Here is a 22,113-nt window from a genome sequence, read left to right on the forward strand (position 1 = left end):
GCCCTAGCCTCTGGAGTAGCTAGGACTACGGGCACACACCAACAAATCTGGCTAATAAAAAAAAATTTTTTTCAGAAACAGGGTCTCACTATGTTGCCCAGACTGGTCTCAAACTCCTAGACTCAAGCAATCCTCCTGCTTTGGCCTCCCAAAGTGACAGCTAAACTTTTCTAAATTCCAGTTTTATCATGTGTAAAATGAGAAAAAATAGAGCTGTTGTGAGGATTACATAGGTAATGACTATAAGGTAATTATATTGTACTAATCTGCAATAGATTAAGTACTCATTAAAAAGTAATAATTATTGATTGTTGTTGCTGCTATTCCGGATGGATTAGGGCTCAGCAACAAAGGGGAAGACAGGAGAAGGTTCCATGAGAAGCAGTTAGAGTTGGCCTTAACCAAAATTGAGCTGTAACTCAAGCTTGTTTTTGTTTCTTGTTTAAAGTTCCCCTGTTCTTCCTCCTTGATCCAAATCTGCTTCTTCTGGGAGGTTCTGAATTAACCCCTTGGTCTCCCAGCGTGGGGCTTCTCTCTTTCTGGGGCCTGCTGTGGGACGCCCAGCCATCGCCATGCAAATCCTTGGCAAAGGCAGAGATCGCCTTTCACCTCCTCACTTCCGATGTGCCCCAGAATTCTTATCCTTTGAAGATCTGCTGTTTCCACAAATCTATACATTGATTTACTGCCCTGACCCTACCTGGTCAGCATCCCTTTGTTTGTGTATTCTAGGACATGCATTGCCTTTGTTTTCCAGGCTGGAATTTCTCTGGTTTCCACGTGTCAACCTTGACAGGCAGTGACCAGGTGCCCCTGACTGTGTCACAGAGGCCGGGCAGCAGCTCTGTCTGTAGGTCCATCAGTGTCCACCCACCTTTGGTGGTGTTGAAGCCTCTTTCTCATGATGCAGTTCCTTGTGGCCTTGCGCAGCACAGCAGCACATCAGAGATGTGGCTTGGGGGACAGTCCCCAAGCATTCCCTGGCCCCCTTTCTGGAGAGTAACTAACAGCTCAGGCTCCTGTGGCCTATGACTATATTTAGATTACATTTTTCTGTCTGGGACCTTGGCCTGGCCTCACAGAGGTGCACCCCCCAGTTTTCTGGCAGCCTTTGTGTCCTTGAGTCCTCCTCTCTTAGCTGCGTTACTCAAAGGTGAGCCTGGACCTGCTATAGCCATATGGCTTTGAAATTTCTCTGCTCAAGAGGGTGCCCTGAACTCTTCTTTCTCTTTAATAATGTACAAACAACTTAAATGGAATCAATTAAAATACCCGTTTATCTGGAAGGCTCTAAAGTTTATGCGTCTTAATTCAGTTCTCCATTTTTTCCAACACTTTCTTTCTTACCTGTTTCATTTTCTACATATGGTTAAACACCCCTTCACCCACTCCTCCCCACCCAAAACAATCCCAATACTATTCGTGGTGAATTAAGTTTTTAAATGTCCTTAGTTATGGGATTTTAAAGCATATTATTTACGTGTGTTAATCCACTGGTTCCCCTTTTCACATACATATTTCAACAGTGAGCTCACATGCCACTTACAGAGACCACACTGATAGATTACATTTGTTATGGGGTTCAATGGCCTAACTTTAATCACAGATTCCATTGAAGTTATGGCCATGAAGCCTATTGGTCTTTATTTTCCAGAGTTGCCAGCAATATTCTTCTGGTAAAAAGAAACCACTTCAGGCAATAGTTAAGGCCACAGGGTGCCACTTATATTGACACTGACAATTCTTGAATTTCACCCCTGCATTCAGTTAGTGAAGACCTGATTAGTTTGTTCATAAGATCATAAGCCAGTGACTTTCAACCCTGGCTGCATATCAGAATCACCTGGGGAGTTTTTAGAAAATTACCAATACTCAGACCTCACCACAGACCTCCTGAGGCAAAATTGCTATGGTGTGATCCGCTCTGTGGGCGATTCTGAGGTCCAGGTGTGAGAAGCCCTGGCCAGGGGCATCTTGCATGTTCTGTGAGTTTACCACCATTTGATCTAGTGCCTTGGACTTGTTCTTTTTGAAAACCACATGGGGGTGGAAATCTTCCTAAGTAAAGATCAAAGCAAACCACTTATTTCCTTTTTGTTGTTTTGTTTTGTTGTTTTTTGACTTTTCATTACTGGTGAACCTCTCTCATGGCTGTACCACTAATTCTGCACCTGAAATTCTCTCTTTGGTGTGCTTAAGCAAAGCTCTTTTCATAGATTAGGAGTTTCTGGTCAGGTACTCTTCTCCCCAGTTTCTCCCTTAAGAATCCTATTTTCTGATTTGTATCTGTCTTGCCACACTTGTGGCAACCTGTCCTCTTCATTCTGGCTATCTTTCCGTTTTGTGCAAGCTGAGTTTTGCCATACGGTGATTACAGATGCGTACCCAGAGTCCATTTCCCTTCTGCCCTTCGCACATGGCTCTTGTACTTCGTGGGTGTGAGTCCCATTCCTCATGCGAGGAGTTGGCTCAGGATCCCAGGCTGAAGCCAATCAGCACAAGGCACACCATTGACAACAGGGACTGAACCATGTGGCTCAGTGAAGGATACTAAGACAAGGGAAATTTTGATGAGGCCTTCTGGAAAAGAAGGGTTCCTGCTCTTAGGAGCAACCTACCAGAAATGTTCTTTCTCCCTCTGGACCTAGAGGGATAGTCAGAGGGAAAGCCTAGAACTACTGCAGCCACTTTGCCACAGAAAAGAAGCCAGTCTGGGGATGAAGCTGACCCAAAGGAGGACACAGCTGGGGAAAACATGGAGAAATCATGACAGAGCCCATGTATTAAACCCCCTGAAGCCTTCCCTCTATCAGGGTGTTCAACTGCAGAAGCCAGTAAATTCCCTCATTGCATAAGTTGATTGAATTGATTTGCCATTATTTACAGCCTAAATCATTGTAACTGCTGTACTGTGACACCCCTCCTTACTCTAATAGGCAAACATAAAGATTTCTAAAATCTGAACTTTCTGATCCTTGGCATGTGATTATTACCGGGTTTCAGGAAAGTCCTTAAAAACATTATCTCACATTTTTCCTATAGGAATTAATTTTCCCCCAAATCTCTATTAAAAATTTCAAACATTTAGAAACCTACCACCCTTAAACTTACCACCTAGTTTGATAATTATTGACATTTTGCCTTATATTTGCATTATCTAGTTCTATATTGATGTTTATCTACCTACATATAATTTGCTAGTTATTTGAAAGTGTCAGTATTTTGCTGCTTCATCCTTGAATACTTTAATTTTAGCATATGTCTCCTAAGAACCATTAGCACACTATGAAAATTTATAATTCCTTAATATCATTTAATATCCAGTCTATATCCACATTTTCCCTCTTTGTTCCCCAAATTGTCTTTTGTAGGTTTTTTGTTTTTGTTTTTTAGAAATGTGGTTTTGCCATGTTCCTCAGGCTGGTCTCGAACTCCTGGGCTCAAGTGATCCGCCCACCTCAGCCTCCCATGTGTTGGGATTACAGGCATGAAACACTGTGCTCGGTCAGCTCTTTTTTTTTTTTTTAACCAGAATCCAGTCAAAGTTTGCTCATTGCATTTGTACATTTCTCTTTTACACCTTGGTTTCATAACTATTGCCTCCATTTTTATCATACTTTCAATCTATAACACTAAAGATCATTATGAAAAATTTCCTTGGTCTTCTCTTTCCTGACATCATATTTAGCTGCATTGGTTAAATTCCCCACTATATATGGTTCCCTCATTTCCTTCCTGTATCAATTTCTATTCAATACTCAGAAATAAGTCCCATGGGGTAGCATCCTTCTTTAAAACTCACGACCCTGGGGGAAAAGGGACAGGTCTTTTCAGCAGAATTCCAGTTAATAGAAAATCATCATTTAGCAATGCCATAGGAATAACTGTTACATCCAAGAACCATTAGAGGATCCTAAAATTCATGACAAAGAGCACTGTAACCAAAGGATCACAGTTCTCTTCACACGCAATAAGATACTGACATCATGTGCCTCCTAATATGACACACTGAGTCAGGCACAGGGTCACTTCTGCAGGCTTTCTGCAAAAATTCCTAACCTCAGTCTAACCACGAGAAAACACTGGACAAACTCTCCCTGAAGTAGATTCTACTACATAAATGGTCGGTACTCTTCCAAGTTATCACGGTCAAAAAGACGGAGTAATTGTTCTAGATTGACAGAGGTTAAGGAGACATGACAACCAAATGCAGTGTGAGATCCTGGATTGGATCCTAGACCAGAAAAAGAACAGTAGTGGGACAGCTGGCCAAATATGAATAAGATCTGCAAATTCGTTAGGAGTATTGTATCAATATTAATGTTTGGCTTTGATAACTTATATAAGATGTTAACATCGGGAGAAGCTGCATGAAGGGTATACAGGTTCTGTGTGTACTATTTTTGCAATTTTTTTGGTAAGTCTAAAACTCTTTTTACAAAGACTCCTCTTCCCCCAGTTAATTTATAAGTTTCTCTTTCAGAGTTAGTGTGTTTGATAAGATCAAACCAAGACTTAATAAGCAGAGCTAGGAAACTAATATTTGTATCATAAAACAATTACTGTTGATTCTTACCCGAGAGCCTCTGTCCTCTCACAAATACACTCCCGTTTCTACTCAGTTTTGATTTGGAGTCCGATCCAGAACGTCCCAGGTTAAATATTGATTTCCACTTCTTTGATTTACTGGAGAGCTTTCGCCTAAAAGAACCAAGGCATAACGGTTAGTTTGTTAACTAGTCATTTCAAGGGGACTTTTACATTGAGACCAAATATTCCATTTATGTCCTTAGTTATGAATGGCTCTGATATTTCAGGAAATTCCCCTCTAAAATCCAAGGTAAGCTTGATTCTTACCTCGTCTAGAGATGCCCCAGGTGACCAAGCAAGGCTTTCATGAGTCACAGGAAACTGTATTTCCCAGGGCAAGAGGTAAAGTGTGATATTAAAGGCAGAGGTGGGGGCAAACAGAGGCAAGGATCGGTGGCAATCTCAGCAGTCACAAGCAAACACGCAATTCTGGGAATTCTGATAAGCACTTTTGTTCTGGAATTTCAAAGACACCATTCATTCATTTCATTCATGTATTCATTTATAGAGATGGGGGTCTCACTATCTTGCCCAGGCTGGTCTTAAACACTTGGCCTCAAGCCATCCTCTCACTTCAGCCTCCCAAGTGCTGGGATGACAGGACTGGGCCACCCACCACACATGGCCAGTTTTTATGCAGCATGAAGCACTGAAGACCATATGGACCTGGGTCCTGTTAGGCTCCTGCACTATAACCACACTGCTGGGACATCCACAGGCAAAGAGAGGGCTGGTGAAGACTTTCATGGACTGAAAAGGGTTGGATGAGAAAGTCGACCTGGAAAAGAGTCTGGCCTGGTGAGGCTGAGGAGAGTAGCAGCCTGCAGAGTGTGGTCAATGATCACTACAGAGAAATGCAGAGGGTAGTTAGTGTGTCTCTGGCTTAGCCTCACACCAGGCTGCTTTGGTGAGATGGGCAAAGGGGAGCACTAGGCTGGGTCGAGAGAGCTTGGCACCCCAGGGGTCACCATGGAGGCCTTGCCCTGCTGTGGCTCTGCCCAGCCATTGGAATGTATAAAGTTTCAGGATGAAAACCTGCAATCTGTGAGTTCCACAAAGGACCTGCAGGGCTCTCATGGAACATCCAGATCTCAAGCCCACCATGTTTGTTGTTGTTGATGCTGCTGTTGTTGTTTTTGAGACAGGATCTCGCTCTGTTACCCAGGTTGGAGTTCGGTGGTGCAAACAAGACTTACTGCAGTCTTGACCTCTTGGGCTCAAGCAATCCTCCTGCCTCGGCCTCCCGAGTAACTGGGACTACAGGCACATGCCACCACACCCGGCTAGTATTTTTATTTTTTGTAAAGACTGGGTTTCAACATGTTGCCCAGGCTAGTCTCAAACTCCTGGGCTCAAATGATCCTCCCACCTTAGCCTCCCAAAGTGCTGGGATTACAGGAGTGAGTCATTGTACCTGGACCCAGGATGTTTTTATGACCCATCTGAGATAGCTTTGCAGTGCTTGGTGGTTTCCTTTGGACTTGGCCTGCATTTTGTCAAGCTTTTATCCTTGGGAAATATTTTACAGGGTAGCATACCTTTGGATATGGTGCACCCCAGGTGTGGTTTAAAGCACAAAGAAAATGCATTTGATGGTCTTTCCAAGGTATTCTTCCTGATCTCTGGAGGATCAGGGAGAAATGAGACTTATTCTCCAGGGACATAGGGAAAGGAGCAGTGGAGCTCAGTCTCAAGAAACCACAACCCATATACTTTCCAGCACACAGATGGGTTTCTCACCAGATGAGTTCCAGATATGTCATTCCTATAGCATGCAGCATGACTGGCATCTCCGAGTTGTGCAAGGTGGCAGCCTGTGCAAGAGGTGCCTGCTTTCATACCTCTTTTCACTGACCAAACAGTGGGGATGACACCTTCAATGGAAAGGTTGCCTTTCAGCCCCTCCACCTACAATCTGCTTAGAATTTAGGACTCCTGTTCAAACCCTGCTTCTTTCTACCATGGGGTACGAGTGAGGGGGTGGGTAGAGACCCAGGTGGCAACAGAGGAAGTGACAGGGAGAAATGAGGAAAGAAAATATTCTACCAATGAAAACAATGCTTTATTTGTTTTGGAGATGAGGGAGGGCTCTGACAGGCTCTGACAAGGATGCCAGGTTTGCACGTCCCCAAGTGCTGCTCACCCAGAGCTATCAGCCTAGAATGACACTATTTGTCAAGGTGTCCTCCATCAGAACACTCAACCCTATGCCTTTTGTATTGTCACGTGGGGATGAAGGGTCAGGGGAGGGGGTCAAATTTTGTTTTTAGTAAACTTTATTTTGTAAACACCAAGCCTGATTTATCCATACTAAAAAGTCAGGAATTTCAGTCATGACTTATGATGTGACCCCTCTAACACTGTCCCAACATGGTGCTTGATCAATGGGAGATCGGGGGTCTTGTTAACTTTGGGGCAGTGTATGCATAAAGGCATCAACCGCTGGTGAGGGAGTTGTAGAGACAGCTCCCTTCTCTTCTGGAATGTTTCCTTAAACCCCAACCCAGATGGTACCTCCAACCCACACCGCCATCTTGATCCTGAGACTGTATACCTCTCCTCCTCTTTCCTCTTCAACCACACATCTCCTAGAATTTTTTTTAAAAGAGTGCCACTTACTTGTTGTCTGGTAACTCAAGGACGGTGTGGAAGAGGGTGCCCATGGGAGGGACAATCTCAGGCAGGCTGTTCTCCCTCCTTTCCTTGCGAGCAGGATGGTTAGTGGCCAGGCTGCGGGCCTGAGCTTCCTCAAGGCTCACCAGCTTCATGGGCAGGGAGAGGGCTGGCAAGGTCAGGCTCTTCATGATAGGCCGGTTTGCTGTAAAGGCAACAGAAGAGTTCAGTGTTGGAGGCGGCCTGCTCATCACATCCATCCAGACTCCCCATCCACAGTCCCTCCATTCCTGATCCCATGATGGGGGCTGAGTGCCACCCTGACTTCTCTTGGGCATGGTGGGGCCTGGGGCTGAGGCTGCACACGGGAAACTGATGACTCTCCTGGCCAGACTTGCCAGAGGACAAACAGGGGCTTCAGGAGGTAGCTGCACCTTCCATACTTTTCAGAGAGGGACCATTCACTTATTCATTCATTCATTCATTCATTCATGCCTATAACAAGCATTTACTGAATACTCATTGTGAGCCAGAGTGACAACAACGAGTCTTTACTCCTGAAAACTCTGCCTCTGCCTCATGCTTCAGCCAGGTGGGAATGTCTGTCCAGCCACGGAGGTAGCCTAACGGCCAAAGTAGGATAGGAGGCTGCCTCTCCTCCCCACAGCTGGAGAGCACATGCTCCAAGGCCATTTCAGGTTAGAACCTCTACTTTCCCAGATCATCTAGGCTTATATCCCTGCCACAGGAAGATACAGCCTATACTATGCCCTGTGGTTTTCTTACTCACTACCCAGTTGTATTTTAGTGTATGTAGCAGATCCTTTCCTATTCTATGGCATTTTTTTAAGGAACGGAAGCGATGATGACAATCACTGACGCACAGGATTCTCTTTTCTCCAAGTCAGTGGTTCTCACCTTGAGGTGATTTTGTGTACCACTCCCCTCCCCACTCAGGGACATCTGGCAATGTCTGGAGATATTTTTGATGGTCATCAATGTGTGTGGGAGTGCTACTGGTATCTAGTAGGCAAAGGCCAGGGATGCTGTTAAACGTCCTGCAATGCACAGAGCAGTGCCCCACAGTAGGAATCATCCAGCACTAAATATCAATAGTGCTGAGGTTGTGAAGCTGATCTAAGTTAAAAAATAGTCTGAGTTTGCTTCTATTTAGCTTTTGGTGACCTTGCCAGTTTTCTATGACTTCTGAAGTAGTAAGGAGACTCAAGGATAATTTAGATCAATTGAAATCACTTTTGGTGGAAGACTCACTGTATTTTCAGAAAGCAAATTGATGGCACTATTTCTCTTTGCAGCGCATGACCCTCTGTGGGTGGGAAGAAGTAAAACTATTGAAAAAGGGCCTCATGGAAAATGGAGACAACTGTTATGTGACAATGGGGTGTTTCTGGGGAGGACTAGCATGGCACTCATTCAGTAGGACTACTGTTAAATACAGCCTGGGATCCTGAAAACTTTTCAGTAAACTTTCTGGCTTTAACGCAGTCTTTTGACCCAATCCAAAGAGGGTTAAAATATTTAAATTTAATCTACTTTGAATATTTGTTCAAAGACTCTCACATATTCTTTATTATTCATGATTATGTATTTGCTTAAAAATACATAAAAATAAATACATACATTAACTCACTCTGGGAGCAACTGCAACAATGGGAAGAACATAAACTGCAGAAGACCAAGTTTAGTGCCCACCTCTCCCCTCAGCTCCAGGCTCCTAGGACTAAGGCCCGTTCAGCGTCTCTGCTTAGATGTTTGTGTGTGTGTGTATTAGTTAAGTTTTTGTTTTTCATTTTCTGTTTTTTGAAATGGAGTCTCAATCTGTCACCCAGGTTGGACTGCAGTGGTGCAATCTTGGCTCACTACAACCTCTGACTCCTGGGTTCAAGTGATTCTCTTGCCTCAGCCCCCTGAGCAGCTGGGATTACAGGCACCCACCACCATGCCCAGCTAATTTTTTTGCATTTTCTAAAATAGTAATGCGGTTTCTCCATGTTGGCCAGGCTGGTCTCGAACTCCTGACCTCAAGTGATTTGCCCGCTTCAGCCTCCCAAAACGCTGGGATTACAGGCATGAGCCACCGCGCCTGGCCTCTGCTTAGCCATTTCTAACTTTACATTTTGTAACAGAGCTTGTGATCTGTGCTCCTCTGCTCTACTCTAGTACCTCCTCTCATCTTCTCTGTGTCAGTAGGTGGCACCATGGACTACCCAGTGCCTAAGCTAAAGCCTGGGGGGTTGTTATTTTTTATTTATTCATTTCCTTAATGCATCTCTCCTTCCATATACAGCCTATAAGCAAGGCTTGTAACTCTACCTCCAAAATACATCCGGAACCCAGCCACTTTCCTCCTTTCCACTGCTACAGGCTGCCATGATTTCCCACTGCTTTTGCCATAGCTTCTCCACTGGTCTCCCTGCTTCCAGTCTCTCAGCCTCTCCTCCACACAGCAGCTGGAAGGCTTAGATCCTGCACTGGCCTGCTCAAAACCCTCCAGTGCTTTCCCAAGACACAGAACAAACCCATCCCTTCGCGTGACCTAAATGGATCTTTCATCTGCTTCCCCTTTCCTGTTTGCCCACTGGCCCAGTAGTCTACAAAAATATAGTAAACATTTTAAAATGTATACATATACATATATATAAATTATACATATACCTATTATATATATACACACACGCCACTGTGTTTGCGCACTGTGTTTGCATCATGTGTAATAGCAAACATATAAAAAATAATAGAAATTACGCAGTATAAGACAAAAATAAATGGAAAAAAGAAATTCGAACAGTTTCTCCCAATACCCATAACTCGTTACTTTGGTCTTTGGTACCCATCAGAGTGGGGCACCCCACTTTGAAGGCCACATTGGTTCCAGCCACATTGGCCAATGTTCTGCAACACCGCAAGTTTTCTGCCTCACAGCTTTTACAACCTCTGTTCTCCGTCTTCGGAACATTTGCTCATAGATCCTCACACGCCTGGTTCCCCATGTCATTCGGGTCTCAGTTCAAAGATCACTTCTTTAGAAACCATGACCACTCTGTCCCAAAATCATACCCCCAAGTCACTGACTATTGCCTTACTCTGCTGTGTTTTCTTCTTGGTATTTATTGTCTTTGAAGTGATAATATATTTATTTGTAAAGGTATATATTGCTTGTCTTCCTAAACAGACCATAGTTCTATGCCGGAGAGGGTCTCTGTCATTTTGTGCACTGATGTGTCTCCAGTGTCTAGAACAGCACCTAGTTCATAGGAGATATTCAATACACATTTATTTTTCAGTGAATATTAGAGATATCACAATCTCTTTGGCCTCAGTGTTCTCATCTATCAAATAAAATTACTGGATTCAATGCCTTCTTCTATGCTGTGAATGTTTCTGTCCCCTCAAAATTCATATGTTAAAATAGAATCCTCAAAGCAACAGAATTAAGAGGTGAGGCCTTTAAGAGGTGAGGCCTTTAGGCCTTTAGGTCATGAGGGTGGAGCCCTAATGAGTGGGATTAGTGATCTTACCAAAGAGGCCCAAGGGAGCTTGTTTCACCTTTCCCCATGTGAGAACACAGTGAGAAGGTGCCGACTGTGGGGAATGGGCCCTCACCAGACACTGAATCTACCGGTCCCTGGATCTTGAACTTCCCAGCCTTCAGAAGTGAGAGAAATATGTTTATTGCTTATAAGCTAACCAGTTCATGGTATTTTTTTTATGGCAGCCCAAATGGACTAAGACAACTTCTAAAATCTTTTCAGTTTGAAGCAGAACTCTGTGCAAATCTAAAATTCCAGAGAATAGGGAATAAAATTCCATTTTGTGTAAATATTAAGTATGGCACTTTACCAAAGTCAGTAAGAATTTATATAATAAGAACCTTTAAATGAAATGTATGTGAACAATGAGCACTGGAGGCAATCAGAGTTAAAGGCTAAAGAGAAAACTAGATTTTAATATGCAGGACAAAAAGATGGTTAAGGCAATAGCCATAAAGAGAAAAGGCATTTTCAGGTTGGAATTAGGACGAGCCTTAACATTAACAGTCATGGATGGGATTTGCTGTCCAGAAGAATATTTCCCAAAAGGCCTAGTTCTCCACAATGATTTATTTATCTATTTTCGTATTCTTTTCCTCACAGAGGCAGAATAGAGTTAAGGAAAGAGCGTGGGCTAAAAGATTTGGGTTCAGCAGTCCACATGCAGCAAGTTACTCGCTAGGTGGCTCTGGGAAGTTACTAAGTAAGCTATTCTGGTTCTCTGTTCTTCATGTATAAAATAAGGTTGATAATGACTTTATCATGTTTGCTGTAATAAATCAGTGAAGTGCTGCATGTGGAAAACCTGCAACAGTTCCCGCTGTAGAGTAAATCCCCAGTAAATTTTTTTGTGGGCTCAAAAGGGTGAATGAATAAATGTATGCATATTACTTCTCTTTTACTTTCAAAAAAGTTTTTATATAGTTTAAAAGAAAAAAATCTATAACTGGAGAGTTGAAATAAAAAAGAAAGGCCAGCCACTTTGACATATATAATAAAGAGAATTGAAAATGTATATTCAAACAAAAACGTGTACGTGAATGTTCACAGCAGCATTATACATAATCATAAAAAGCAGAAACAACCCAAACTAAGGAATGGATAAAAATCTGGTATATCTATACAACAGAATATTATTCAGCCGTAAGAAGGAATGAAGTACTGATATATACAACAACATGGGTAAACCTTGAAAACATATGCTAAGGAAAAAAAAACAAAAAACAGTCGGCTAGGCACAGTGGCTCACACCTGTAATCCTAGCACTTTGGGAGGCCACGGCAGGCAGATCCCTTGAGGTCAGGAATTTGAGACCAGCCTGGCCAACATGGTAAAATCCCTTCCCTACTACAAATACAAAAAAAATTAGCCAGGTGTGGTGCTGGGCACCTGTAATCCCAGCTACTCAGGAGGTTGAGGCAGGAGAATGGCTTGAACCTGGGAGGCAGAGGTTGCAGTAAGCCAAGATTATGCCACTGCACTCCAGCCTGGGCAACAGAGTGAGACTCCGTCTCAAAAAAAAAAGTCACAAAAGACCATATATTGCATGACTCCATTGATATGAAATGTCCAGAAAAGGCAAATCCATACAAACAGAAAGTAGACTAGTGGTTGCCAGGGCCTGTGGGGAGAGGAACATGTGAAGTGATTGCTAAATGAGTATGGGGTTTGTTATGGTTTGAATGTGTTCCCCAAATTTCATGTGTTGGGAACTTGATCCCCAATGCAACACTGTTGTGATGTGGGACCTTTATGAGGTGATTAGGTCATGAGGGATCTGCCCTTCTAAATGGATTAATGTCATTTTGTAGGAGTGGGTTCCTTCTTGTAGGAGTGGGTTTGTTATAAAACCAAGTTCAGCCCCCTCTCTCACACTCTCTTGACTTTCCATCTTCTACCATAGGAGGACGCAGCAAGAAGGTAAGGCCCTCACCAGATGCTAGCCCCTTGATTCTGGACTTCCCGGCCTCTGGAACCATGAGAAATAAATTCCTTTTCATTGCAAATTACCCAGTCTATGGTGTTCTGTTATAGCAGAACAAAACAGATTAAGACAGGTTTCTTTATGGACTGACGAAAATAGTATGGCATTAGGCAGTGGTAATGGTTGTACAATTCTGTGACTACATTAAGAACCACGGAATTTTACACATTAACATGGTTAAAATGATGAATTTTATGTTATGTAGATAAAATAATTTTTTAAATGGTCATAAACTACATAGAGGACAGGGTAGGGATAGGAACAGTTATACCAGGAATCAAAATTTGATACTAATTGCAACTGATTGTTCTGAAAACTGGTTTTTCCAAAATATTGGACAAACTGGAAAGGAGTTCTTTGATCAGCTAAAAAATATATTGCAGATTTTTTTTTATGCACCAGTGATTCTCCAAGTGTGGACCTGAACAACAGCATCAGTATCACCTGAAAACTTATTAGAAATGCAGATTATCAGCCACACTCCAAACATATTAAACCAGAAACTCTGGGGATGAGGTCCAGTAACCTTGGTTTAACAAACTCATCAGGTAATTTTGATTTATACTGATGTTGGAAAACCACTCTCATGTACCAAGCTTCTTAGTCAGCAAGATTTCTGGTCTTTACCAACTGGGTTCATGGGAGTTTAATTCACTCCTAGGGCTCATTATATTCATTACAAGATGCCCACAAACACACTCATTTTTGTATGCCTACTGCCTGGCACAGCGAAGAACAAAGCATTCAAGAAATTATTGAGAAGAGAATGTGTTCTGAATATATGTGTGAGTATGAACACGCTGCCTCTTAACTTGTTCCTCTAAGACTTCAAGGTGAAGGCATAAGAGTCTTCTGAAATACAGTGAAAGTAAAGATGAAGTCTAACAGTCAGGGAGAAGAATGCTGGCAGTACCTCTTTTAGAAAATAACTTGGAGTTTAAGAACTCACTAAAACTAGTAGAACATTATTCTAGTTCTATTTCAGCATACCACATTCGAGGATAGGCCATGTATATGACTGATTAGAAACATGCTAAAGCCACATGCAAGCACGCCATAGCTTCCCTTCACACATACAGATGTATATATGCACGATCCTCAGACACTGACACACAGTAGTCAGCATACACACAGCCAACACTCAGAGCTAGAACTAAGCCCACCCTCACTTTCTGTTGAATCCCACCACTAGTTGCAAGAAAGAAGGATAGGCTGGTGGAGTGTATGCTAGCAGGAGTCCTTACCATCATTCTCCAGAGACCCAGGTGCACCGTTGTTAAAGATTTGATCTACATGATTCAGTATGAACTCAATCACCACCTGCTGGACCCGGACTGCAAGGAAAGCTGCATCTCCATTGCAACCAGTGGCTTCAATTTCTTTAGACCTACGGTGTGGAAGAAACATATTCAGTGAGTGAGTTTGTCTTACCACCTGAAGCAGCAAGGGGAGCCAGTAGGCCTTTTGCACAAGCCTCATCTCCTAAATTGATACAGTTTATAGAATATTTTAATTATTTAGGGCCAATTAAAGGAACTCTCCAAAGGCTGTGAAGCCCAACAAACTGAACAAATTTGAAACAGTTACCAGGTACTTTACATTGCAATACTATAAACACTATCCCGTACACATACAGAAATGGACTTTCGTTTCCTGCATGGTATGCCTTTCCGCTCCCACCTACCTGTTCTGTGGAGCAGGTCTTCATCTATTAAATCATATGAAGCAGCTGATTCAAGTTGTAGCCAGCTGTGACTCCACCAAAACAAGCCAGTGAGCCCCAAAACAATAAAGGCCTTTTCAAGAAATTGTAACATACAGACCCATAAGTTCAGCCATATTGTAGCTGTAGCCAAAAATGTCTTTAGAACTCAGAGTTTCCAAGTTAGCAGACAGAGAGCTTAGGCTATTATCGCCTAAATCACCTTTAATTCTATATGTGTTATAAATGACCATTTAAGCCACAGATTTGTTTTAAAGGGGCTTCAATGTGAAGAATTCAATCTTCATTTCAATCGGGGGCTGCTCTGAGCCCCCCGGGGTGGTGACAAGGGGAGGGTACAGTGGTTACCTGAGGAGGTTTGGTGCCCACACCAGGGCCAGGTTCCGGGCGTGCATGTTGGTCTTGCTGCTGAAGGAGGCGATATGGGCCAGGTGTCGAATCAGGTATTCCAAGGTCCTAGAATGGTTTGTTTTTTGACAAAGTAAGAAACTTCAGTGCCCGTGTGAAGCCTGACATATGGAGATAATTTCTAAATTTGGATTTAAGAGACTCTAAATATTTCTATCTTAATGAATTTGGAAGGAATATTGGGAAGATGTCGATTGACCAGAAGTAATTTTCTTGGCCCTAGGCACGCTGACCCAGGGAGGGGAAGGGGGTCCATCTTGTCAGATGTAAGCAGAGGCCCCTGGAGCACCAGTTGGAGACAGAACCAGGGAATCACAGCACCTCAGAGCCCGGAGGCTCTTAGTGGCCATTTGTTCCTCTTTTCAACCAGGGTAGGAGGGCTTCAAGCAGTTTTGAAATAGGCTCTCCTCTAGGCTTGTTTTAATAAAAATTCTCCCAGCTACAGGGATCTTGGTACTTGTCAGGGAGCTAATTTCATGGATAAACAACATTTATTAGGAAGTTCTTTCTTATACCACATCAAAATCTGCCCCCTTGTAAAAGATGGGCAGGCATAGGGAACACTGGGAAAGGTGGCAAAATTAGGGGCTAAACTGTGAGAATGAAATGAAAGGGTGGGGGATGATGATAGGGATGGTGCTAACGAGCAAATAGAACAATCAGCCAATGCTCAAGAGCCCACAGTCAACCCCTGCTGAAAAGCTATCTTGGTTGCCATAGATTTGGTTATGCTACAAATCTGGGTATGAACCAAGAATGCCACCAAGAGGCTAGTATGCATCATCGGAATGACTTCCTGAGGGGTTCTAAGGGGTGTCCTGCAGGTGATTTGGAGACGGCCTGCTCCTTGCTGCCAATGTCCCTGGTCAGACACCAACTCACTTTGATAACAGTGACCTGTTCACCCACTTCAAAATGCCCTCGGGAAAGCCTAAACTGGCTACTGTCCACTACATTGGTTCCTTTCCATGATGCCAGCCTGTCTCTTTGGTATTACACTGCATTGAGAGGCCACACGTTTCTTTCCCCAACCATTCTTACCTATAGTGGGATGGAGGAAGCTCCTGGATAACATTTTGGATTCGGGCCAGTTGGCCTTCTTCAGGGCAATGCGACACGGCCTCCTGTGGAGAAGAACACAAGGCAGCCTGGTGAGTGCCTGAGAGTGGAGACGGCCATCTGCATGCGCTGGGATCACTTGAGCCCTCATACTCCAGCCTCACAACCATGCCTAGAGATCACCCTTCCAAGAGGCACGCTTTACTATGAAAACCACCAACCCATGACAGTTTCTGTCGGTTCTGGATGTGTGTGCAGGGCCTCACCGTGTGTGCACAGGGGGCGGTGGGCTGCCTGGGACTCTGAGTATCCTGAGATGGTTGCTAGGCATCTGGTAAGAATGTGTAGAATCTCGGGTGTGTCTCGGGGGTAGAGAGACACAGAGACTTACACACAGAGAGATAAAGAGATAGAGACAGGCCCAGCATGGTGGCACATGCCTGTTATCCCAGCTACTCAGGAGGCTGAGGTGGGAGGATTGCTTGAGCACGAGAGTTTGGATCTAGCCTAGTGACATAGTGCAACTCATCCCTAAAATATGAATGAATGAATGAATAACAAGCAAGTAAATAAATAAATAAAAGAGACATATACAGAATGAGATGGAGATGACAGGGTGGTGCCAAGTCCACTCAGCCAGCTGTCTTTGTGGGTGCAAACAGCTACTGCCTACCTATCCCGCGACTACTCCATGACCTCAAGGACTCAGCTGCTGCCTGTCCCAGAAGCCAGAAAGCAGGGAAGATGTGCCTTTCTTGGCAGGGATAGTCCCTGAAACCTGGTGGCCTTGCCCAGACTTGCTCTCCAGTTATTTGCTGTCTGGGTATTTTGTTCCCCCATCAGCCCAAGTGCCTTCAAGGAGAGGCAGGAATAGCAATAAAGGCAACGTGATTACAGGCTGGCCCATGTCCATCTCTTGCCTGCTGGGGGTTGCTGCACGATGCAGGCATCCCTGGGCAGATTCCCCTGGTCCCAGCCCTGCACCCCTGTTCTGAGAATCTGTCCTGCGGTGCTCATGGCCCCTCCCACTGCAGTGTGAGTGCTCATGAACTGCCAGCATCTGAGCAGCGCCTGAGCCTAAGGTCCATGGTAACCACAGCTATCTTTTATTTTTCACTGAGATATAATTTATGTATATTAAAAATGTGTGGATCTTAAACTATAGCTTCATGAGTTTACTTCATATGTATACACCTGGGTAACCCACCTAGATCAAGATGTACCTTAAAAGGGGCTTTAAGATCATGAATTCACAGGCACACATCACTTAGTCTTATATTTCCTCCCAGTGCTGGAAACTTGCTTTAGATTGATACATAACAAAAGGTACTTAATTTGATAAATATTGCCCCTTGCTATACAACCCAAAATAAGATCCTAACGAGGTGATGGTTTTCTTATGTTGCTCACCTCTGTTCAACCTTTAGCTGCCGTGTGCTTGTTGCATGTAAATACTGAATTTCACACTCTCAGTAATGAGAAGTTTTAGGCACAGAAAAGTGGAAGGGAATTAATTTTACCAGCATCTTCAGTTCCTACGACCCACCAGCTGAGTGTGATCTGTTTTAGCCTAGAGGAGACCACTGAGGTTCTGTTCCAGCCTGGGCCTCCCAATCCCTCCCACTTTTTCCCCACAGGACTCACTGCTATTACACTACAAAATGCACTTAGTTATTGGAGTTATTGTTTACTGTCTGTCTCCCTTGCCAGAACATAAGTTCTGTGAGTGCAGGAACGTGATGAATCCCTGTGTCCAAAACAGTGCCTGGCACACAGTATGTGTGAGACAGCAGGTCAGGGCTTTGCCCACCAAGTTTTTTCTTTTTTACCTTTTTTATTTAATTGAAGTAAAACAAACATACAGAAGCCCACCATTTTTAAAGGCAATCCGACTTCTCTATGTGGAAATCTTGAGGTCTCACATTTGAAGCAGAAGCGGGGAAAAACGTGGGACTGGGAGGATTACAGTCATAGGCGTTCCAGTCTTCTGGTGGGTTTGCCAGCCTGAGACCAGGCCCAGCCCAAGCAACATCGCTGCCGCAATCCTCGGTTTGTGAGATATGCAGGGTGTAGGGTAGGGGCAAGAATGGGGCCTCCGGTAAGCACCCTGACACCTCCCTTTTCTTCCCTGGGGCTGTCATTTGGAAAACATGATTGTGGAGAGGACCCTGGCTCTGCAAGACAGTGAGAACCTTGCAACGGGGAACCGAGGGAGAGAAGCTCTGGGGGAGGGAAGGGCTGCCGGAATGCTCTGTGGACTCTCCCACATTCTGCTGTGCACACAGGGCCGCAGGAGGGGGAGCTTCTCTTCATCTCTCTGCAAAGCCCGACTCATGCTTCACATATGTTGTACCACTAACCCCACCCTCCTTTAAAAAATGTGTCTGGGGAATAAAGGTGTAGGTCAATTTAACAACCCTCATGGAAAGTTCCTTTAATATTTTAGGAAGCTGTTAGTCATCTTTGTTCTCCAAGAGGCGGGGCAGGCTCATCCCCGGATGCCTGCAGGTCCCATTTGGGACTGGCGTTTATTTCATTATTTGCAACCTCTCCCCATCCTACCCCAAACCTCTCCGGAAGCTTTCTAAATCCAGGTTTTCCTTCTGGAGGGGCCTGGCCACTGCTACCTTATTTTGAGCTTCTCTATGTTCTCCCATTAGGACCACAGAACCCATAGCTGGCCAATTGGGGGATGGGAGTGGAAATTTTACCTACCTCAATTTTTTGCCTATAAGAGAATTTCACTCAGCATTAGTCAGGCCAAGATGGCTAATGGTTAAATCTTAAAAGATCTAAGATGAATCTGTGACTATTTGTTCTTTTCAAATCAGTATCAATAAGGCCAGCTTCCTGCCCTTGGAGGACACTAGCAGAGGCTGCGCTCTTGTCCTCTGTGGTAGGATCCTCACTCTGGGTTTCTGTTTACTCAAAGCGACCACGGTCCCTGAGCTCAAGTCCTGCTGTCCAGGCAGCCCTGTCACCAGGGTGGCCCAACACAGTCTGAGGCTCTCCCTTCCAACGGCACCCCAGCTGCAACTTTAACTTTTTATTCATTACTTTAAAATTATCAAACCATTTTTATTATTTTAAGGTATTTTAAGCTATTTACTAGACCTTTAAAAAGTAATTTACGCACATAATTTAAAAAGTAATTCATGCACATAATTTAAAAAAAAAAAAAAAAAGGAAAGCATCCAAAGGAATGTACAAGGAAAGTTAACCTTCCTTCCAACTACAGACTCCAGAGGAACCACTGTGTGTCCTTCAGGGCAGTCTTTATAGCTACGTCTTTGTTACACCTTTGGAAGCAAGCACTCCTAACTGAGCTGGTCCCTCTGCAAATTCCCCTGCTCCGTCTCTCATCATTTCCACCTGCCTTGCTCCATACAGGCCACACTGGCCTCCACATGTCCCCTAAGCAAACCCAGTGTATCCCGGCTGTCCCCAAAGCCTTTGTACCTACTGCTTCTTCTTGGCACCCTGTTTTCCCAGATACTTGCACAATTTGTTCCTTCACTTCATCCTTGCCTCTGTTCAAATGCCACCTGCTAAAGAGACCTCTGATTATCCTGTCTAAAAGAAGAGTCCCCATCATTCTCTCCGCTGTGCCCTGCATTATTTTTCTTCACAGTACTTATCAACAGTTCACATTATGGGTCTATGACTTACATTGTGTATCAACTGTCCCTTCCATTAAAATGTAAGTTTCACAAGCACAAGGATTTTCTCTGCTCTATTCACCATTAAATCTCCACAACTAGAACTGTGCCTGCAAAATATATATAGTAGATGCCCGATAAACACTGTTGAATGGAAGGATTAAGTGAATGAGTCAGTATTTTGCTTTGTGCTTGAAAATGCTAAATAGCCACATTTGGGCCACACTTCCAGACCAGCATCCTGGGCTCATTCCCCATCGTGATGAACACCAGCATTGCAGAGGCAGCTCCTTTTGACTCTGGGCTCCCGGCAGGATGACCAATGTCCTGGTTTGCCCAAGACAGTTTTCCTGGAACATGAGATTTTCGGTGTTGAAACAGGGAGAGTCCCTGGCAAACCAAGACAATTGGCTACTGTTCCCCTTTGCAGCCATCTTGAGCTCACAACCAGCCTGACTTTACCTGTTGCAAGGTGTTAGTTGTCTGCCCTAAGTGACATTGCCTTTTTTTTTTTTTTTTTTGAGATGGAGTCTCACTCTGTCACCCAGGCTGGAGTGTAGTGGCGCAATTCTGGCTCACTGCAACCTCCACCTTCCAGGTTCAAGCGATTCTCCTGCCTTAGCATCACAAGTAGCTGGGATTACAGGCGCATACTACCATGCCCGAATAATTTTTGTATTTTTAGTAGAGATGCGGTTTCACCACGTTGGCCAGGCTGATCTCAAACTCCTGACCTCAAGTGATCTGCCCGCCTCAGACTCCCAAAGTGCTGGGATTACAGTCATAAACCACCAAACCTGGCCCTAAGCGACATTTCAAATGAGAGTTGCTAGTCAACAAATCTGTCAGTAAATATTTCCTAAGTAACAGTTACAACATTTTCCAGTAGCTAGGGAGCAGAGAAACACAGCAATAAATAAAATAAACACAATTCCTGTCCTCGGGAAGCTTACAATTTAACCTAGGGAGACTGATGGGTAAACACATTATTTCAGGCAGGGCTTGATGGCACACACCTGTAGCGCTAGTTACTCCAGAGGCTGAAGCAGGAGGGTTGCTGAAGCCCTGGAGTTCGAGGTTGCAGTGAGTTATAATTACACCGCTGCACTCCACATTTCGCAAACAGAGCAAGAGTGCATCTCTAAAAATAAATAAATTTCAAAAAATTTAAAAAGATACTATTTTGATATAAATTAAATATACATTCTGACAGGTGAAAAGTTTAATTAAAAAAAGAAAAAAGGCAAATACATAATTTAACACCTCTCTTAATGGCCTTCTCCAAAAATCTCATGTCAACAAAGTTTTCCTACTTTGGGTGTAATAGTTTTAGCTGGATCAATCTGAACAAAACTGAATTTTTCCTAAAATAAATGGTGTTATTTTCTGATAAAAATGAAATGTAGTAGGTTGAATCACTGCTCCCAAAGATATCAAATCCTAGTCACTGGAACCTGTAAGTGTTACCTTATTTGGAAAAGACTCTTTGCAGATGTGGTTAAATTAAGGATGTTGAGTGGGGACATTATCCTTGATTATCTGGTCACATCCTAAATGCAGTCACAGGTATCTATGTAGGAGCAGGGCAAAGGGAGATTTGACACAGACAGAAGAAGAAAAGGCAATGTGGCCCTGGAGGCAGAGACGGAGTGATGCACCAACAATCCAAGGAATGTCAGCAGCGATCAGAAGCTGGGAAGGGCAAGGAACAGCTTTTCCTCTAGAGCCTCTGGAGAGAGCACGCCCTGCTGAGACCTTAACTTCAGCCCAGTGAGGCCAATTTCAGACTTCTGGCCTCCAGAACTGTGAGGGAGTAGGTTTCTGTTGTTTAAGTCATCTAGTTTATGGCAATTAGTTACAGCAGCAACAGGAAACTAATACATGTACTTAAAATTAAAGTAGGAAATCTGCAGAAAATAAAAAATCCCCTTTTATCACATCACCCAGAAATAACTACTACTAACCTACTTACAGGTGAAGCAAAAAACAAAACAAAACAAAAAACAAAAGCAGCAGTTTGATCAGGCCGCCAAGCAGCGAACATAAACACTGGCTTCATTTCCTATTTAGTTACAGATATTGCTTTCTTCCCTGTTTAACTTGATATTACGGTGTGTTTGTCTGTTTTTGTGTCATTATGAAGGAATACTGTATTAGCCCTTTTTCACATTGCCATAAGAACTACCTGAGTCAGGGTAATTTCTGAAAAAAAGAGGTTTAATGGACTCACAGTTCCACAGGCTTCACAGAAAGCATGGCTAGGAGGCCTTGGGAAACATAATCATGGCAGAAGGTGAAGGGGAAGCAAGCAGGCCTTACCGCGGTGGAGCAGGAGTGAGAGAGAGAGGGCTGAGGGGGAACTGCCACACACTTCTGAACCATCAGATCTCGTGAGAACTCATTCACTATCATGAGAACAGCAGGAGGAAAACCACCCCCATGATCCAATCCCACCAGGTCCCTCCCTCGACATGTGGAGATTACAATTCGAGATGAGGTTTTGGTGGGGACAGAGCCAAACCATAT

At 43.8% G+C, this 22,113-nt stretch overlaps 1 protein-coding gene across 1 annotated transcript in view; it reads right to left on the reverse strand.

Annotated features, from left to right (window-relative positions):
* ARHGAP31 (Rho GTPase activating protein 31) overlaps nt 1-22,113 on the reverse strand; it is a 138,233-nt gene that overhangs the window by 21,456 nt on the left and 94,664 nt on the right. The window contains exons 4-8 of the mRNA XM_011987193.1: nt 15,911-15,993; nt 14,810-14,917; nt 13,983-14,125; nt 7,210-7,408; nt 4,577-4,701 (exon numbers count right to left, since the gene is read on the reverse strand). Of these exons, the coding sequence (XP_011842583.1) occupies nt 4,577-4,701; nt 7,210-7,408; nt 13,983-14,125; nt 14,810-14,917; nt 15,911-15,993 (658 nt within the window). The remainder of the gene's footprint in view (nt 1-4,576; nt 4,702-7,209; nt 7,409-13,982; nt 14,126-14,809; nt 14,918-15,910; nt 15,994-22,113) is intronic.

The sequence above is a fragment of the Mandrillus leucophaeus genome, unplaced genomic scaffold (genome assembly GCF_000951045.1).
Source record: "Mandrillus leucophaeus isolate KB7577 unplaced genomic scaffold, Mleu.le_1.0 Scaffold302, whole genome shotgun sequence".
Classification (NCBI taxonomy): Eukaryota; Metazoa; Chordata; class Mammalia; order Primates; family Cercopithecidae; genus Mandrillus; species Mandrillus leucophaeus.